Consider the following 18,746-nt stretch of genomic DNA (forward strand, 5'->3'; position numbering starts at 1 on the left):
CTAAGCTTTGGAACCATCTTCTCTCTCTTTACGCTTGATGGATCTACTGACTCCTTTAAGAAACATCTTAAGACGTTTCTATTTGTTCAGGCTTTTCCTTGAATTTCTGGAATTCCTGTGTTGTTCTCAGTATTATCTTGATATATACTTTTTTGAGTATTGTTTTGATTGTTAAAGCGCTTTGTGACCCTGGTCTGGAAAAGACTTTTACTTAACTTACCCTACCTACCTACCTACTTACTTACTTACTTACTTACTATCGGTCGTTAGCGACACTTGGTCAAGAAACTACTGACAGAAAGAAAACGCATGTAAATGACGCCGACGAGTTTCCGTTTATTCTTCAGTTCACAGAGAACCTGAAAACACTGATATCACACGACTAAGTGCCACTTTTAAAATGTAAAAAAAAAATACATTACAAAAATCCTCAGGCCAAACGATGAGAAAACCTTGATCCACAGAGACTAGTTTAGGTCTTTACTGTCCGAAGCTCATGCGTCTGTCAACGAGCACTGACGACGAGGAGGAGGAGGTCAGAGGTCAGAGGGACAGAGAGAGATGGTGAGAAAGAGAACGATGGCTGACGGATGCAGCCGGGTCAGTGACGACTAAACTCCGGATCCGACTAAAAAAGGCACCAGTCGCAGCAGGTCTCTCACCGGGATCCCCAACTGTCCACTGCGTGACAACAGCTCTCCGACGGAGGTGAACCCTGAAAGACGACGATCATTGTTATCAATAGTTTGATTACGATCGGCGTGTGTTTGCAGCGTCTACCTCCCAGCTGTGCAGGGCTGTTCCTCAGGCAGGGCACGGACCGGTACACCAGGAAACAAGCCAGCATGCTGGACTGCGAGTCGTCAGCGAGACTCTCGGCCCTCAAGTAGGAACTCAACGCCGAGCGGTTCTCTAGGAGCGAGAGCACGTGGTCACAGTCATGAAACATCTGATTCACATGCTGCGGCAGATTCAACCAGGAAGTGCCGTTAACAACAGGTGATTTATTTGGATGAACTTCTATGCAACATATAGTGGGAGGCACCATTTATCTCACCTACGTTACTTGGCTGGGCGGCAAAGCATTTCACAACTTAATTTTATTAAATTATGCTGGTTTTTGAGAAGATAAACTGTGTGAGAATTTTTAAAATGAAAGTTTTATGGAAAGTGAATAATGAAACAAACATTTAAACAAACTTTAAATCAACATTTTAATGTAGACTTATTTAGCGAAAATAAAGGTTTCTAAGTAAAGTTCAAACAAACACAGAAAGTGCAAATATTAATTACATTTGTTCATTTGTACCAAATGCTCTTCATGGCAACGACCTCTGGAGAAAATAACCTTCAGGTACCTTCGAGCCAGAAGTCCAGGGTGACGTCCACCATGTTCTTCATGACCGGCAGGAACTCGGAGGTCAGCAGGGCCACGGTGCAGTTGGTGGGACCTCGCTGGACCCGGCTCTCCCAATAGTCCACCACCAGACGCAGCTGCCACGACGGGAACGTCTGAAGGAGGTCTCGGCGACACAGAGCACCGACTGCCTGAAGCCAACAGAAGAAACGAGTCATTTCTCTCCAATCGTCACTCAAGGTGTTTTGATTTTTAAATTAAAACATGTTAAACAATGCAAAAGCCGGGTTATAGTTGAAACCTTTCCGTGGTTACCTGCTCAATGGCGATGTACGTGGGCAGCATCTCTGGACACTCCTGTGTCACACACTCGTACAACATGGCCGAGAACAAAGTGGGTGAGTCCACCTTCTGAAGAAAGAGACATTGTATTGGTACAGATACATATCCAGATACACTACATTGATTTCTCTTCTCTCCCGGTCTCTTCATTCTCCCCGTCCTTCCTTCCTTCCTTCCTTCCTAACCGTTCACAGCACACCCGCCAGAACCCGTTTTTATTTTCTAAAGTTTTATTCATACAGACAGAAAGAGACGGACAGACAAAATGACGGACAGACAAGGATTCAGAGACAGAAAGACAAAGAGACAGACACATACAGAGACAGACAGACTGATAAAGACATACAGACTAACACAAAGATGGAGATAGAAAGACAGTCTCTCTTTGTCTGAGGAAGAGACAGACAACAGGACAGACAGAGACAGACAGACAAAGAGTCAGTCGAAGAGACAGACAGACAGAGGAAGAGACAGACAACAGGACAGACAGAGACAGACAGACAAAGAGTCAGTCTAAGAGACAGACAGACAGAGGAAGAGACAGACAAAGAGTCAGAGACAGACAGAGACAGACAAAGAGACAAACAGAAAGACAAAGAGTCAGAGGAAGAGACAGACAAAAGGACGGACAGACAAAGAGACAAACAGAAAGACAAAGAGTCAGAGACAGACAGAGACAGACAAAGAGACAAACAGAAAGACAAAGAGTCAGAGGAAGAGACAGACAAAAGGACAGACAGACAAAGAGACAAACAGAAAGACAAAGAGTCAGAGACAGACAGAGACAGACAAAGAGACAAACAGAAAGACAAAGAGTGAGAGGAAGAGACAGACAAAAGGACGGACAGACAAAGAGACAAACAGAAAGACAAAGAGTCAGAGACAGACAGAGACAGACAAAGAGACAAACAGAAAGACAAAGAGTCAGAGGAAGAGACAGACAAAAGGACAGACAGACAAAGAGACAAACAGAAAGACAAAGAGTCAGAGACAGACAGAGACAGACAAAGAGACAAACAGAAAGACAAAGAGTCAGAGGAAGAGACAGACAAAAGGACGGACAGACAAAGAGACAAACAGAAAGACAAAGAGTCAGAGACAGACAGAGACAGACAAAGAGACAAACAGAAAGACAAAGAGTCAGAGGAAGAGACAGACAAAAGGACGGACAGACAAAGAGACAAACAGAAAGACAAAGAGTCAGAGACAGACAGAGACAGACAAAGAGACAAACAGAAAGACAAAGAGTCAGAGGAAGAGACAGACAAAAGGACAGACAGACAAAGAGACAAACAGAAAGACAAAGAGTCAGAGACAGACAGAGACAGACAAAGAGACAAACAGAAAGACAAAGAGTCAGAGGAAGAGACAGACAAAAGGACGGACAGACAAAGAGACAAACAGAAAGACAAAGAGTCAGAGACAGACAGAGACAGACAAAGAGACAAACAGAAAGACAAAGAGTCAGAGGAAGAGACAGACAAAGAGACAAACAGAAAGACAAAGAGTCAGAGACAGACAGAGACAGACAAAGAGACAAACAGAAAGACAAAGAGTCAGAGACAGACAGAGACAGACAAAGAGACAAACAGAAAGACAAAGAGTCAGAGGAAGAGACAGACAAAAGGACGGACAGACGGAGACAGACAAAGAGACAAATAGGCAGACAAAGAGTCAGAGACAGAAAGACAAAGAGTCAGAGACAGACAGACAGACAGACAGACAGACAGACAGACAGACAGACAGAGGAAGAGACGTAAAAAGGACAGACAAGAGACAGACAAAGAGACAAATAGGCAGACAAAGCGATGGAGACAGAAAGACAAAGAGTCAGAGACAGACAGACAGAGAGAGGAAGAGACGTAAAAAGGACAGACAAGAGACAGACGCATGTTACAAAATGACACATTTTCTGCGTGTTGTCTCCAAGAGCTGAAATCAGTGACCTCTGAGCAATCTGACAAATTAGCCTGCAGACGTGATGAAGCAGCCTCTTCACTTAAGAAGGAGTCAAGTGATTAACAACAGGGTTCAGACCAGTATGGAAGACCTAGTTTTCCATGCGAGAGCCTCGTCGGGTCAACATGTGGAGGAGCAACGAGCCAAACGTCAGACCGTTTCGATTGTTCTCCACCAGATTTAAAAGAATGGACGAGGACAAAACATCAAACTCATAGAGAAAGATTTTAAAATGAAGAGGAAGTCAGTCCAACACCACGAGAAAGTTCTTTGATCCACATATTCACTGACGGACACTCAGATGTCCTTGGGTGTGACTCACTGGAGTGTTCTTGTAAACCGTGACGTCTCCCAGGACACTTGACCGCGAGCCTCGCTTACAAAAGTTGTGAAGAAAAAAGATGTTCCTTTGTTGCTGCTTTTATACTTCATACACTGTTTTAAAATACATAAAACATTAATAAAAAAGTAGCATTTCACTCTTGTCAAGTGTGTGACTCAAGCCATGACAACACATACACACCTTTAATAGTTGTAATTATACAGGTTAAGATAAACAGAAGAAAAGTAGTTTTTCTACTCCCTAACTCCCTATTAGAACTTTTTTTATAGGCTTTTGGTGTTTATTGAGGTTTGTATTTAGGTTATTGTGGATGTTATTCATCATGTTAACAAAACATTTATTGTCATCTCAGTCTTGTCTCGAGACCCAATAGTTATTCCAGGGTTGAGTCAGTACTGACTTAGGTCAGTCTGTCAAACTGAGCCTGAGAAACCTGGGTGTTGTATTTGATAAAGACATGTCTCTTGTTCAACACTGAAGAAAACTGACCACTAACTGTTTCCTTCAACTGAGAAAAATCTCTAAACTTAGGAAAATGTTGTCGGAACATGATCTGGATCTTATAATCCATGCGTTTGTTTCTTCTCGTCTGGACTATTGTAACAGTTTGTTTTCATGTCTTAACAAGAAGGATCTTCTCGCCTGCAGTTGATTCAGAACTCTGCAGCCAGAATTCTGAGCCGCTCTAGTAGAATAACTCACATTTCTCCTTAAAACTCTTCACTGGCTTCCAGTTTCTTTCAGGATAAACTTTAAAATTCTGGTCAGGCTCCTCCTTACATCACTGATCTGATCCAGCCTTACACCCCAGCTCGGGCTCTGAGGTCTGTGGATCAGAATCTACTTATGGTTCCTGAACTTCAGGACCAGAGGAGAGAAATCTTTTCAGGCTGTTGCTCCTAAGCTTTGGAACGATCTTCTCTCTCTCTTTGCGCTTGATGATCTACTGACTCCTTTAAGAAACATCTTAAGACGTTTCTATTTGTTCAGGCTTTTCCTTGAATTTCTCGAACTCCTGTGTTGTTCTCAGTATTATCTTGATCTTTAAAGTATGTACTTTTTTGAGTATTGTTTTGATTGTTTAAGCGCTTTGTGACCCTGGTCTCGAAAAGCGCTCTATAAATAAATATTACTTACTTACTTACTTCCTTACTTACTTGATTGACAACACAATTAAATAATAATATTGTCGTTAACAGATGTAAATGCTGACGTAAACTTTAATTGAATGTAAAAAATAAAAAATTGATTATAAAAAAATAAACTCCCTTTTCTTGACCAAAAGAAAGTTGTTTTTAAAAAATAAAGAACACAAATACACTTTCATTGCATCTCATTTACACAAGCAGTAGCTTAGGAAGGTGATGCGTTCAAATGTGTGGGACAACAAACATTCACAGGAAATAAGCTGAATGAACCAGAAGAAGATTCATGTTGATGTTAATATAATGATCTATGAGGTCACCAGGGATGTTCAATAAGAGTTTTTCAAAAGACTTTCTGTTACTGACACTTTTATAAATAAACATTTGGTGTGTCTTGGTCTTATGTGGTCGTGACTTTAACTCCACTGAGGTGGTTTCAACTACAAGTCTAGTTATTATTTTTGTGATTGTATTTTTGTCTCATTTTGATCAGTTTCACGGCAGATATTTGCAAGAATTGACCGTGTTAATCTGCAATTGTTTCCCTGATTGTTTCGACCTCAGCCTCAGTTTGTTCCAAAACTTCTCTTGCACATCATTTGTAATAAACTCACTCGTTTGGTTCCATCCGACGACTTGCAGAAGAACTCTGCAAACGACAGAAGCGCCGGCTCGGAAGTGAAGGTCGAGATGGACTCAGGCTGCGGAATAAAAGAAATATACGATCAGACATTCATTATTTACGTGACGATGGAGCGACGGAATCTGGTGTGAGGAGAATCAATCGTGTGCAGGAAATAATTGCTCTCGTACGACTGAGTATCGACACAGCTGCCGCACCAGAGGAACTCTTGGTCCGTCAAAGTCTCGCAGTGACAAGCTGCCAGGGACGGAAGGTGGAGTCGATCCAGACTCGGACCGGACTCCTGCTCCGACTCTGTGGCTCGATGCTAACAAGAACATGTTCTCATGCATCGAGATGAAGTGATGCTACATTTGACAGAATTGATTCAGGAAATTATTTAGATATTCTATAGATTTAGGAAACAAGAAAAGGGTTGTTCCTCATGGAGGAGGCAGGTATATATTTCTATGCACTCGTTCCATGGTGTATCCTGTGTGTGATTCATTCATTTATTTATTTTCATAATTTCCTCATTTACCCAGGGTAAGGTTTACTCTGAATATAATATACTGAAGCAAATCTAATCGACAACATAATGCTATCATTTATCATTGCATTGCATTTCGTAGGCGGTTACCATATTTTTCGGACTACAAGTTTTTATTTTCCCAGCAAATGCTTTAATGCACCTTATTTATTCATTCTGGTTTCGCTTATTGACCTCGAACTGATCTTCCGCGAGGCTGCGAAATATTACGTTATGATATACATTAGGTTTGTGAATAAGAACCTAAAAATACTAACGTACCTTAAGAGACACGTGTACAAAACTACGCTCAAGGCTGTCAGTCACGCAGTAGAAAAATGTGTTCTTTATAATCTTGTGCACCTTATGTATGAAAATAAACTGGTTTATAGTCAGAGAAAATAGTTCTATTAATAAAAATTTACTTGTGTGGAGTTTGTATGTCTTCGCCGTTACTTGGGTTTACTCCGGTTTCCTCCCACAGTCCAAAAACATACAGAGGTTGATTGGGGAAATTGTCCGTCGGTATCAGTGTGTGTGTGAATGGTTGTGTGTCTTTGTGTGTCCTGAGACAGACTGGCGTCCTGTCCAGGGTGTCCCCTGCTTCTCACCCAAAGAAAAAGGGATTGAGCAGCATAGAAAATAATGAATGATTAAAATATGATGTGTTTTAAATGTGAAAAGAGCGTCTTTTTTGGTTCATGTATTTCTTTATTTTGGTCGTCTTAACCTAAAAGTATTTAGTTATTTGTCAATATATATTGTATCCGTCTAGATATACCTCAAGTCAACCTTCCTGGACGGGGGGTGGGATCGTTGGGGGCGATTTAGCCAATAATTCATTCAAGAACGCTTCCCGTCACAGTGACGCGGCGGGTGAACGGCGTGTATTGTGCTCACCGTGAAAGATCGGACTCCGGAGTGACGGTGGTTGACAGAGGAGGACAACAGGCTCTTCCACCCGTGAGGGTCGTCTTTGTAGGGCAGCTGGCCGGCCCGCAGTTTGACGTACAAGACCCCGTCCCTGGAGAGGATGGACCTGAGAACAGTCGATACGATCAATAGAAGACATTTGAGGACTCGGACTAGAGGTGACGACGTGTTGCATCCGAGCAGAGATACTTCAGATGCCGTTCGTTTCTTCTTACTTCAGATGTTGCGTTTCTTTGTTCAGATCCACAGATAGTTCCCAATAACGTGGACCCTTCACCTTCACCTGGAGCAAGGAATTGATCATAATTTAAGAAATAATGAGTGGAATGTTGTCCACACAAGTATCTATTTTCTGCAGTTAGACAAAATGAGAGTTTATTAAATGATTCTTAATGTGGTCGAAGCTTTACCTCTTTGAGAAGGTGCAGCTCAGGCAGCATAGTAGGAGCCATGAGCTCCACTGTGGTGTCTTTGTACCACTTGGTCTCCTGGGAAAGACAACAGTAAGAAAACACTGCAGTTACACGGATGAACACGAACGTGAAGTTAAATGAGTGAGTATGTAAGTAAGTTAAGTAAGTTAGAAGGTTAATTATCCATCGTGCTTGAACTATTCATCATGGTTTAAACTTCATTAATTTCATAAGATCGGATCAAAGCGCTGAACATTTCTCATGCAAACTGTAAAAAACGATTCTAAATGAAGCAGTAAATAAGATCATCCAAACAATTCTAAAATTGAAATAATAAGGTAAGGTAGTTTTTAATGAATTGAATCGTTTGTTTTTTTCCAATTAGCCCCAGCAATACAGCAATTATTCATAAAAATAAAAATAAAATAAGAACAAGAACAGAGAGAAATAAAGAGGAAGAACATTTAAAATTAATTAATACAATGAATAAATAAATAAATAATTAATTAACAAAATTAATAAATAAAATTAGAAATAATTATGTAAACCTTCAAAATAATGAAGGAGATGGCAAAGAAATATGATTAAGATAAGAATGAAGATGGTTTCAATTTAAATCCTTAATAAAGTTCTCATGATACACAGGGTTCCTTTTATTTCAACGAACCACAGCAGAGCAACCCGTGAAATTATTTGAATCTTGAACTTTGCAAATAAAAGATCAGCGATGAGAAAACTAATGGTGAGGAACTTGACACACACAGTTGTAAGCATAAGACGGTGTGAATAAAATAATAGAAAAAGAAAAGTGCACGTTTAGAGGCTTCGTTACTGACCGCGAGTCCCACAAGAACAATTAAACAACATGATTTTTAAGGCTAAGTCTTTGTAGCGATGATTTATTATCAATATCAAACCTTTATAATTCATAAGTGACCGACGCACCTTATACGACACTTCCAGGAGAGCGTAGCAGGGCTTCTGGGTATCCACGTCCACGGGGACGAGCAGCCGCGGCTCTGCAGCCAGAACAGCCAGGTGGCGAAGAGCCTGCAGGTGGTAACTGCAATGACAACACATTTGATTTCATCGAGTCAAGTTCAAAAATTCAAGATCATTTTTCTGTAGGTTTGCTGTGGAGGGAAAACAAGGTTTAAGGCTCAATGTAACACGTCAGACTGACGGCCCACCAAGTCCTTTTATGTGGCCCACCGGACTGGTTCCTTCAAAATCAACGTATATTAATGGTCGTGCTGACATAGAGACCTATAAACAAACAAACAATTTCCCGAAGGAGACCTCCTGAGGGATCAATAACGTTCTACCTATAAACATTCCTGTGTTTACGATAAAATAAGTGACATAGATTATTAATGGAAACAATACAAATCAAACAAAAATTGGTAGTTTGAGGGAACAAATAGACATCATTTGGATAATCCTAAATCCTCCTCCAAAATCATGTAAATATAGTATATATATATAAATAAATAATATAAATATATACAGCTTGTTTGTCCCCCCACCTTAGACCCTGAAAGATTATGACCCCTTGTGTGATTGACTTATAACGACCTGCTTTTTGTCATTAAATGCAATTTGATTCGGATAAATACGAGTGCAAGTAACATATCAGGATAAATGAGTATAAAATATGTGTTATTAATAACAGGAAAAACACTCAATACCCTTATCGTAGATATTAGTTTTTTAAATGAATGAATCATTTGTATAAGTGATCACAGTAATTGACACTCTGAAGAGCGAGCTCACCGGTTGTCTGTGCTGTGAGCAGGGAAGTGAGGGTAGAGCGCACAGAGGAGAGCAGCGATGGCCGAGTTGGAGGTGCTCAGTGTGTACCTGAAGGAAGAGAAAACATTGGGAAAAGTCTTTCTCTGGAACAGTTGAAATGTAGATGTTAAAGATAAACTTTTTAGGATAAAGTTGCCTCATTCAAAATACTTGATATCTTTAGTTCACGTTTCCTCCAGCGAGTCCAATGTGATGAACTGATGTCGAAGATGTTGAACGGTTTCACTAAAGTCGTCGTCAATAATGTCCTTAGAAACGCATGCTTTTAACTGAATCCGCATTGTGGCTGATGAAGGTGTACTTCTTCGTTTACACAAGTTACGACTTCGTCAAGAGTCATGTGGTCTTTAAATACTACAACACCAGAGTCAAGTACTGGACAATACTACACATATATCCTTGTTACTACACTATCACAACACCAGAGTCAAGTACTGGACAGTACTACACATATATACTTGTTACTACACTATCACAACACCAGAGTCAAGTACTGGACAATACTACACATATATCCTTGTTACTACACTATCACAACACCAGAGTCAAGTACTGGACAATACTACACATATATCCTTGTTACTACACTATCACAACACCAGAGTCAAGTACTGGACAATACTACACATATATCCTTGTTACTACATTATCACAACACCAGAGTCAAGTACTGGACAATACTACACATATATCCTTGTTACTACACTATCACAACACCAGAGTCAAGTACTGGACAATACTACACATATATCCTTGTTACTACACTATCACAACACCAGAGTCAAGTACTCCACAATACTACACATATATCCTTGTTACTACACTATCACAACACCAGAGTCAAGTACTGGACAATACTACACATATATCCTTGTTACTACACTATCACAACACCAGAGTCAAGTACTGGACAATACTACACATATATACTTGTTACTACACTATCACAACACCAGAGTCAAGTACTGGACAATACTACACATATATACTTGTTACTACACTATCACAACACCAGAGTCAAGTACTGGACAATACTACACATATATACTTGTTACTACACTATCACAACACCAGAGTCAAGTACTGGACAATACTACACATATATACTTGTTACTACACTATCACAACACCAGAGTCAAGTACTGGACAATACTACACATATATACTTGTTACTACACTATCACAACACCAGAGTCAAGTACTGGACAATACTACACATATATACTTGTTACTACACTATCACAACACCAGAGTCAAGTACTGGACAATACTACACATATATACTTGTTACTACACTATAACAACACCAGAGTCAAGTACTGGACAATACTACACATATATACTTGTTACTACACTATCACAACACCAGAGTCAAGTACTGGACAATACTACACATATATACTTGTTACTACACTATTACAACACCAGAGTCGAGTACTGGACAATACTACACATATATACTTGTTACTACATTATCACAACACCAGAGTCAAGTACTGGACAATACTACACATATATACTTGTTACTACACTATCACAACACCAGAGTCAAGTACTGGACAATACTACACATATATACTTGTTACTACACTATTACAACACCAGAGTCGAGTACTGGACAATACTACACATATATACTTGTTACTACATTATCACAACACCAGAGTCAAGTACTGGACAATACTACACATATATACTTGTTACTACACTATCACAACACCAGAGTCGAGTACTGGACAATACTACACATATATACTTGTTACTACACTATCACAACACCAGAGTCAAGTACTGGACAATACTACACATATATACTTGTTACTACACTATCACAACACCAGAGTCAAGTACTGGACAATACTACACATATATCCTTGTTACTACACTATTACAACACCAGAGTCGAGTACTGGACAATACTACACATATATACTTGTTACTACATTATCACAACACCAGAGTCAAGTACTGGACAATACTACACATATATACTTGTTACTACACTATTACAACACCAGAGTCAAGTACTGGACAATACTACACATATATCCTTGTTACTACACTATTACAACACCAGAGTCGAGTACTGGACAATACTACACATATATCCTTGTTACTACACTATCACAACACCAGAGTCAAGTACTGGACAATACTACACATATATACTTGTTACTACACTATTACAACACCAGAGTCGAGTACTGGACAATACTACACATATATCCTTGTTACTACACTATTACAACACCAGAGTCGAGTACTGGACAATACTACACATATATCCTTGTTACTACACTATTACAACACCAGAGTCAAGTACTGGACAATACTACACATATATCCTTGTTACTACACTATTACAACACCAGAGTCAAGTACTGGACAATACTACACATATATACTTGTTACTACACTATTACAACACCAGAGTCAAGTACTGGACAATACTACACATATATCCTTGTTACTACACTATCACAACACCAGAGTCAAGTACTAGACAATACTACACATATATCCTTGTTACTACACTATCACAACACCAGAGTCAAGTACTAGACAATACTACACTATCACTATATATCACTTTATATCGTATCCTTGTATCATGATACGTATCGACAGATAGTTGCAATACACACCCCTATCATGAGTGTGTGTAGGCATAAGGGTGTGTGTGCGTGTGTGTGTGTGTGTGTGTGTGTGGCAGGAAACATGACAGTGGATTCTGGTATATAACGACCCAACACACCAGATCACCATCGCACGAGACACAATCATATCCGGAAATTAAACTGGAACTCGTGAGTCATCACCATCCACTGCCTGAGCCGTTTCGCCCCAACATTCATTTACTACGAAAATGATCTGAAACCATGGAAACACATATTTCACCACTTAACCACAGACTTATAAAACACACGGGAGCAAAAATGACAATACTCTCTGCAGAATCCAATTTGTAGCAATAAAGTAAGTTATGTCACCGTTCACCTCGTGGAGGCTCTTCAACATAACAGTTGCAGGATAAGAGCACTTGTACCGAGGGCACCATTAAGAAAGCTGTTGGCTCCGTCAATAAAGTCAGCTTTAAAATGGTTCCCTAAGAAGCAACACCAGAGCAATATTTTACAGTCTTCTGGAGGAAAATAGAGTGTTTTAGCAACATGTTCATTAACACGTTTGCACTGCAGTGCATTAACAAGTGTCGTATGCATCATGTCAAAGCTACTCCAAGGCATTTCTTACCGATCCTATGGATTATTTTCTACTGATTTTTCCTGCGGGACATGGGTTTTGTTATGGAAAAGGACGACATACCCCTGGGATTTAAGTGAACTTTACTTTAAAATAAACAAACTAGTTAAGCAGAGTAAAACAACACATTTATATAATTACTTTTTACTTTTTCTATCTGAAGTTCGGATGCTAACGTGTCGCTAACGCTATGGATGGATTCAGTCAACAAAGCAAACACCTCGGGAGAAACAAAGCTGTTTAAATATTTTGTGAATATTTTTTTGCTTGAAACATTAATTGGAAAATAATTGACTTTAGTTGATAATGAGGGTATTTTTTTCTCAGAGATCAACACAACATACTGAAGGTGAAAACAAATGAAGGTGAGAATATAAAGAGAATATTCCCGTTGAAAATCTAAAGAGAACATTTGAAGTGACTTTAATGAAAAAGAAATCAGAAAATCAGGAGCCAAATTAATGTCAGAAAGAGACAAAGAATAAACATTTTAAAAAGAAGGACAATGTATTTGACTTCAACTTGCTCTGAAACCCATAGCAACACCTATTCTTTCGCTGACATTTAGGCCGAAGCTCCCGTGTTTCACAGGCCGTTAGTTTGAAGTGAAACATGATCAAAGTAAAACTCAAAAGGTTGATCTGATTACATATGTGGACGTTTTTACATTTAATAAATAACCGGAGCCTGTGTGTCTGTGGAATTTAGAGAAGGTCAGTGGCCTGATAAAAAATGAATTTGCCTTTTTGAAAGAACAACATGCATTATGTAAAAGAAACAAAGCACACGTTTGTTTATTAATGCATAGCTTTATGAAAACAATTTATTGTATTGTCATGTCGTTATCAAATAACGTTATATATGAAGCTATAATACATGTAGAAAAACAAAAACCTGAAATAAGGGAAATAAATATGATTTCAGAAAAGGCCATGTAAGAAGAAAACCATTTATAAAGGAAGTATATAATCTATTTTGTTGTTTTTTTCAAATGAAATCAATGTTCCCTTCTTCATTTGGCAGCTGACCCAGTGATAACTAGAAGCTTTCAAAAGACAACGCGAGTTAAAATAGAAATTCTCGCTTTGCCATCTACCGCAGAGTTTCCCAACTTTCTTTGCATGTCGGCATCGTCGACACTCGGATGAAAAAGCCAAAAAGAAAAGAGTCACAGGTTTATATGACTGAGGAGAAAATCTTTTTTAGAATAAAATCCCTCACGACTGGTTCCAACCTCTGGCTGGGAGATTGAGGACTGATTCAAAGGATTCATTTTGAAGAAGGCGGAATTTTTATTGCATGGTCAGAGCCTCAGAGATCGTCAGAAGGTGAGGATTTTAATACGTTTTCATATAATCCTGCAAGTGTTTAACAAAATAGGAAACAAGAACATTCAGTTGAACCTTTAAGGTCAATTCCCTCATAATGATGACAAAGTAGCTGCTGTATGTTGGAATAAATTATTCATAAAACTAAACCTTGTAGACATTAAAATGCGCTACATTATTTAGTTGTGGTGCAAAAACTTTAAACTAGACTCCAAGCATAGTGTGTATTTTTGAAGCATGATCGTTCACTCTTGTCCTGGTGCTGACATTTGATTATAGTTTTCAATTGCTGCGATAAATGAAAGCAGTTGAAAGTGAAAACAGTCAACAGTCCTACACTTGAGACTTGACGCATTATCAGCTAAACATACTTGTACAATGAAGGCTTTTGTTACCTCCACCCACAACACAATTCAGAAGGGACTCAGACCAACAAAACCCAGTGAATGGCGAACTGAAAATGTGTAAAACAAACAAACAGCAGCGCAGAGACTCACCTCCCACCTCCAAGGAACAGCAGGCCGAGCGCCATGTGGTGGGCCATGTGAAAGCCGTAGTTCATCTCTCCACCTGTGCGCTTGTGGAAGAAGCGACACAGCTGCAGGACCTCCAGGTTGCCGGTGCCAGACATCACCATGGACATGGCCAGGAGGATCATGGACAAGCTGGTCTGAAGGTTGTAATAACCCGTCTGCTTCAGTAGCCATCGAACATGTGGAGGAGACGGAGAAAAACAAAGAATTTAAGCACCAAAGTCTGAGTTAATCATAAAATATAGTGAGATTGTGTTATACACCAACGTTCTAGTAGAACGCGATAACTTGCACTGCATCACCAGCGTTAGAAAAACAACTGTTTGCTGCTTAACAGGTTGTGACAACTATAGATTCTATAGAACTTTCAAACAAATGGGTTATGATGTTCCATGACAATACACAATGAGAACTCCTTGTTTTGATCCCAACTCATTACTTGTTGAGAATTGTTTTTCTTCCACAGTTTGAAAAGGTCTTCTTCAGGTGGAAGCTGTGGACTAACAGCCTCTGTGTCTGCAATAGCTCTTAATTATTGACTTAACGAGTCCAAACAAATAAAGCCTTTAAATGAAACGAAATGAGTTAATGTCAGTTATGAACCAAATAGATTTACTTTTCTTTAATATATGAACATCTGAATGTCAGATTTAAAGGCCCAATTGGTAGTTTTCAAAATGTGTTCCTGGCTCCCCCTACTGTGGGAATAGTTTAACTGAAATCTTCTGAAATAAATTCTGTGTTCTCAACTTTTTCGAACACTTTTATTCTAGTGGTGAGCACAAGCTTCAAGCATTCTTAAGTCTTAAGTTCTGTGGTCATGTGGAGAAGACTCCACACGTGTCACTCAAATGAAGTTAAGTAGTAATATTACAGTTATAACGACTGTTGGAACGATCTTCCTCTCTCTTTACGCTTGATGGATCTACTGACTCCTTTAAGAAACATCTTAAGATGTTTTTATTTGTTCAGGCTTTTCCTTGATTTTCTGGAACTCCTGTTGTGTTATCAGTTTTATCTTGACCTTTAAAATATATACTTTATTGAATATTGTTTTGATTGTTTAAGCGCTTTGTGACACTGGTCTCAAAAAGCGCTATATAAATAAAAATGACTTACTTACTTACTTATAAAAACAGCTAGAGAGTACTTAGCGAGTCATGATTGTTTAAATTTAAAGCGACCATTAGAGACCTAAATATACTTTCATATTGTTTCATTTATTGTTGTGTTATCAAGCTCAACAACTTACCACCGCAGCAGTTCCAGAGAAGGTCATAATTTTCAGAGTTTTGGCAAACTCGTAGAGGCAGTTGAAGGCCTCTAAATTTGCTGACCCAGCAAAGCGTAAACCCAAAGCCAAACAAGCCCCGGCCGTTATATAGTCTTGTGCTTGTCTAGGTGGGAAGAGAGGAAGTAAAGATGTCATAACAGCTCGTCTTGGATGAATTCAACCCAAATACTTACGCCATGGTCTCAATATTTATGTCCTCCGAAGAGTCGAAGGTCGCTCTCATGATCTGTAAGAGGAACAGAAACATTCACTCACATGAAAAGTGAAAGAGCAGAAGAAATCCCATGAGACGTTACGACCCTTGCTTAAGATACGAAGACAAGATTGAAGTTTTACAGGCAAGAGAATTTATCTGAACTCTTATAAGTGGAATTAAAAATTCTACCCTGAAGCTCAAGATGTAAATGAAAGCTTCTTTTTCATGATTTACGGAGGTCTGTACCAAAGAATAATAGAAAGCAAAACATGATATATAACCAAAATCTATCTGAAAGAATATTTGAAATGTTGAAAATGAAATTGAGCCCAAATGCTACAAAAATACAATTTGAACGAAGGGACAAGATTTTAATTTCTTTTTTTTTGGGTCAAGGCAACTATGTATTTCCCCCAATCAGAGTGATCGAGGTGTCAATCATTACCAAAGAGTGTCTTTTCTTACCTTGGGTATATTACTTTTAACCCACTCAGTACTCGGGAGGATCTCGTCCCACATGATGATGCACCTGGCGAGGGTCTGGAGGGTGCAAGGGTGTCAAAACGAGTAGAAGAAGCAGTGATTAGAGACGAGCAGAATCTGCTGATGCGGGTGAAATGAAGAGTGTGAACACCAACCCTGAGGAGGAGAAACTCTGGCTTGATGAAATCTAGCAGGAACCAAGTGTCTGGAGGCTTCAGCCAATCAGCTATGGACCTAGTGTACAAAACCCAGAGGAGACAAGGGGGTGTTAATGCTCTCCTTCAGCACCAGAGGTGTCTGCACTACGTGTGGTAGACGCACAACAGGAACCTCTTGACAACATCAAAAACTCAATAGTTATAACAGCAAATGACTCAACAGGCTTCATTTATCAAACTTCTGTTGCCATTTCTAAAAGTTACATCAGCATGAATCACTGATCATGTGTAAATAGTTACAGAGGCTGCGAAGGATCATAATTTGCCTTCAGATATCAATTGAAATACATTTTTGTAAATCGTAAAAATATTGACAGAATGTGTACAAAATAATTCTGACGCATTTTATTCCACATTTAAGTTCTGGGCTGTATCTGGGCATAATGGGGTTGTCATAGCTTCGGATGGTAGAGTGGTTGCTTGCGGTCTGAGAGGTTGCGAGTTCAATCCCAGCTCCAGACCAGTTTGTGGCATTGTGTCCCTGAGCAAGACACTTTACTCTAATTGCATCATGCGTTGCAGCCTACTCCCATCAGTATGTGTGTGTGAATGGGGGAATGCATGACTGTCAAAGCACTTTGTGACCCTGGTTTAGAAAGGCACTATACAAATAGCCATTATTATATATTAAAATATTATATGTAAAGAACATAAATATTGGTTAAAAAAATATTTTGGCAGAATCTAAATAAGACATCCCGAAAAACACAATCTGGTACAGTTAAAGAATGGACTGGCAAAAGTGTTGTAATTACTAAATCATAAACATGTGCACAAGAAAATTACCTTTGTTTAAAAAGCAACTACATGTATATAGATGTTGAGTATATACGTGTATTCTATACTTTGGAAGATGTGCATAAAATGTACAAGTATTCCTTTACTTTATTGTTTTCCTGTGGTTTCCCCGATATGTTTCTGACGTTTGATATAATGCAAGAATAATTCACTGCAACTCAATTATAGAAACCATTAAAAACAGTAGAATGTGGATGAATTATGGCATCAATCAGGATATTATGGTTCACTTGATCATGAGAATATAAGGAGTTGAGGAATCAAAATATCGACTGACTTGTTGTTGGTCTTGAGGTAGATCATGGCGAGTGCGAGAGTCGCTCCTGGACACGTAACGTCCACGTTGATGGTGTCTCCTTCCTGGACGATGATGTGGAACAGATCAAAAGCACTTTAGTGATAATACTTCTGGATAACAACTTGCTCAATAATTTCTATCAAATAAGAGCAATGACTTTTGAAGACCGACCTTAATCTGGTAACTCGGGGACTTGTGTCTCTCTCGGTTGGCTCCGGCCTGGGCTCGGCGGTGACCTCCCACCATGTACTGGTACAACTGCTCAGGAACGTTCAGGTCCGTCATTCCGATCAAGTTGCTGCCGTGCTGGTTGAACACGAGATGCAATTAGTAGTTAAAATGATGAAATAGGTGAAAAACAACAAGACAATATTAGTGGTAACATAAAGGGACAGTTGGGAGACCACTAGAGAGAAAGAATAACTAAACTTTAAACAATATTAATATATTTACCATTTTATCTATTGAATATGTTTTTGTGCTTTTTTAAGAAGAAGTTAAAATGATAAAAAATATATGTATATTTTTGAAGCTGTTCATCATAAGATTTTACCAGCATTAACTCCACTTGTTTTGTTGTACGCCTGCACACTAATTAAATGTGGGTTGACGTTTTTAAATGACTTGTTTGTTGATGTACAAGCAACGCACTTATGCACAAGCACTCATGAAAATCGTCAAGTCACAAATGAAGAAAAATTGGCAGAAAAAGAGAGTAGTTTTCTAATTTTGTCAGGTAAAAGTATTAGTGCTACTTACTCCCAGGCAGACCATGCCCAGAGCGAGTCCGGCCGCGAGCGAGTAGGATTCTCTGTCGGTGCAACATTCCATCTCAGGACCTGGAGGTCGACCTGAAATACTTTCTCAGTTCATGAATGCAGA

The 18,746-nt window shown here is 39.2% G+C and overlaps 1 protein-coding gene across 1 annotated transcript in view; it reads right to left on the reverse strand.

Moving 5' to 3' along the window:
• Positions 1-316: 316 nt before the first annotated feature.
• anapc1 (anaphase promoting complex subunit 1) overlaps positions 317-18,746 on the reverse strand; it is a 38,334-nt gene continuing 19,904 nt past the window's right edge. The window contains exons 36-53 of the mRNA XM_087803311.1: positions 18,624-18,715; positions 18,036-18,170; positions 17,844-17,926; positions 16,706-16,784; positions 16,533-16,607; positions 16,045-16,097; positions 15,830-15,974; positions 14,542-14,738; positions 9,417-9,503; positions 8,589-8,706; positions 7,641-7,718; positions 7,446-7,513; positions 7,198-7,336; positions 5,761-5,847; positions 1,673-1,768; positions 1,359-1,548; positions 781-912; positions 317-715 (exon numbers count right to left, since the gene is read on the reverse strand). Of these exons, the coding sequence (XP_087659437.1) occupies positions 612-715; positions 781-912; positions 1,359-1,548; positions 1,673-1,768; positions 5,761-5,847; positions 7,198-7,336; positions 7,446-7,513; positions 7,641-7,718; positions 8,589-8,706; positions 9,417-9,503; positions 14,542-14,738; positions 15,830-15,974; positions 16,045-16,097; positions 16,533-16,607; positions 16,706-16,784; positions 17,844-17,926; positions 18,036-18,170; positions 18,624-18,715 (1,958 nt within the window). The 3' untranslated portion in view covers positions 317-611. The remainder of the gene's footprint in view (positions 716-780; positions 913-1,358; positions 1,549-1,672; positions 1,769-5,760; positions 5,848-7,197; positions 7,337-7,445; positions 7,514-7,640; positions 7,719-8,588; positions 8,707-9,416; positions 9,504-14,541; positions 14,739-15,829; positions 15,975-16,044; positions 16,098-16,532; positions 16,608-16,705; positions 16,785-17,843; positions 17,927-18,035; positions 18,171-18,623; positions 18,716-18,746) is intronic.

The sequence above is a fragment of the Callionymus lyra genome, chromosome 11, assembly GCF_982586985.1.
Source record: "Callionymus lyra chromosome 11, fCalLyr1.hap1.1, whole genome shotgun sequence".
Lineage (NCBI taxonomy): Eukaryota > Metazoa > Chordata > Actinopteri > Syngnathiformes > Callionymidae > Callionymus > Callionymus lyra.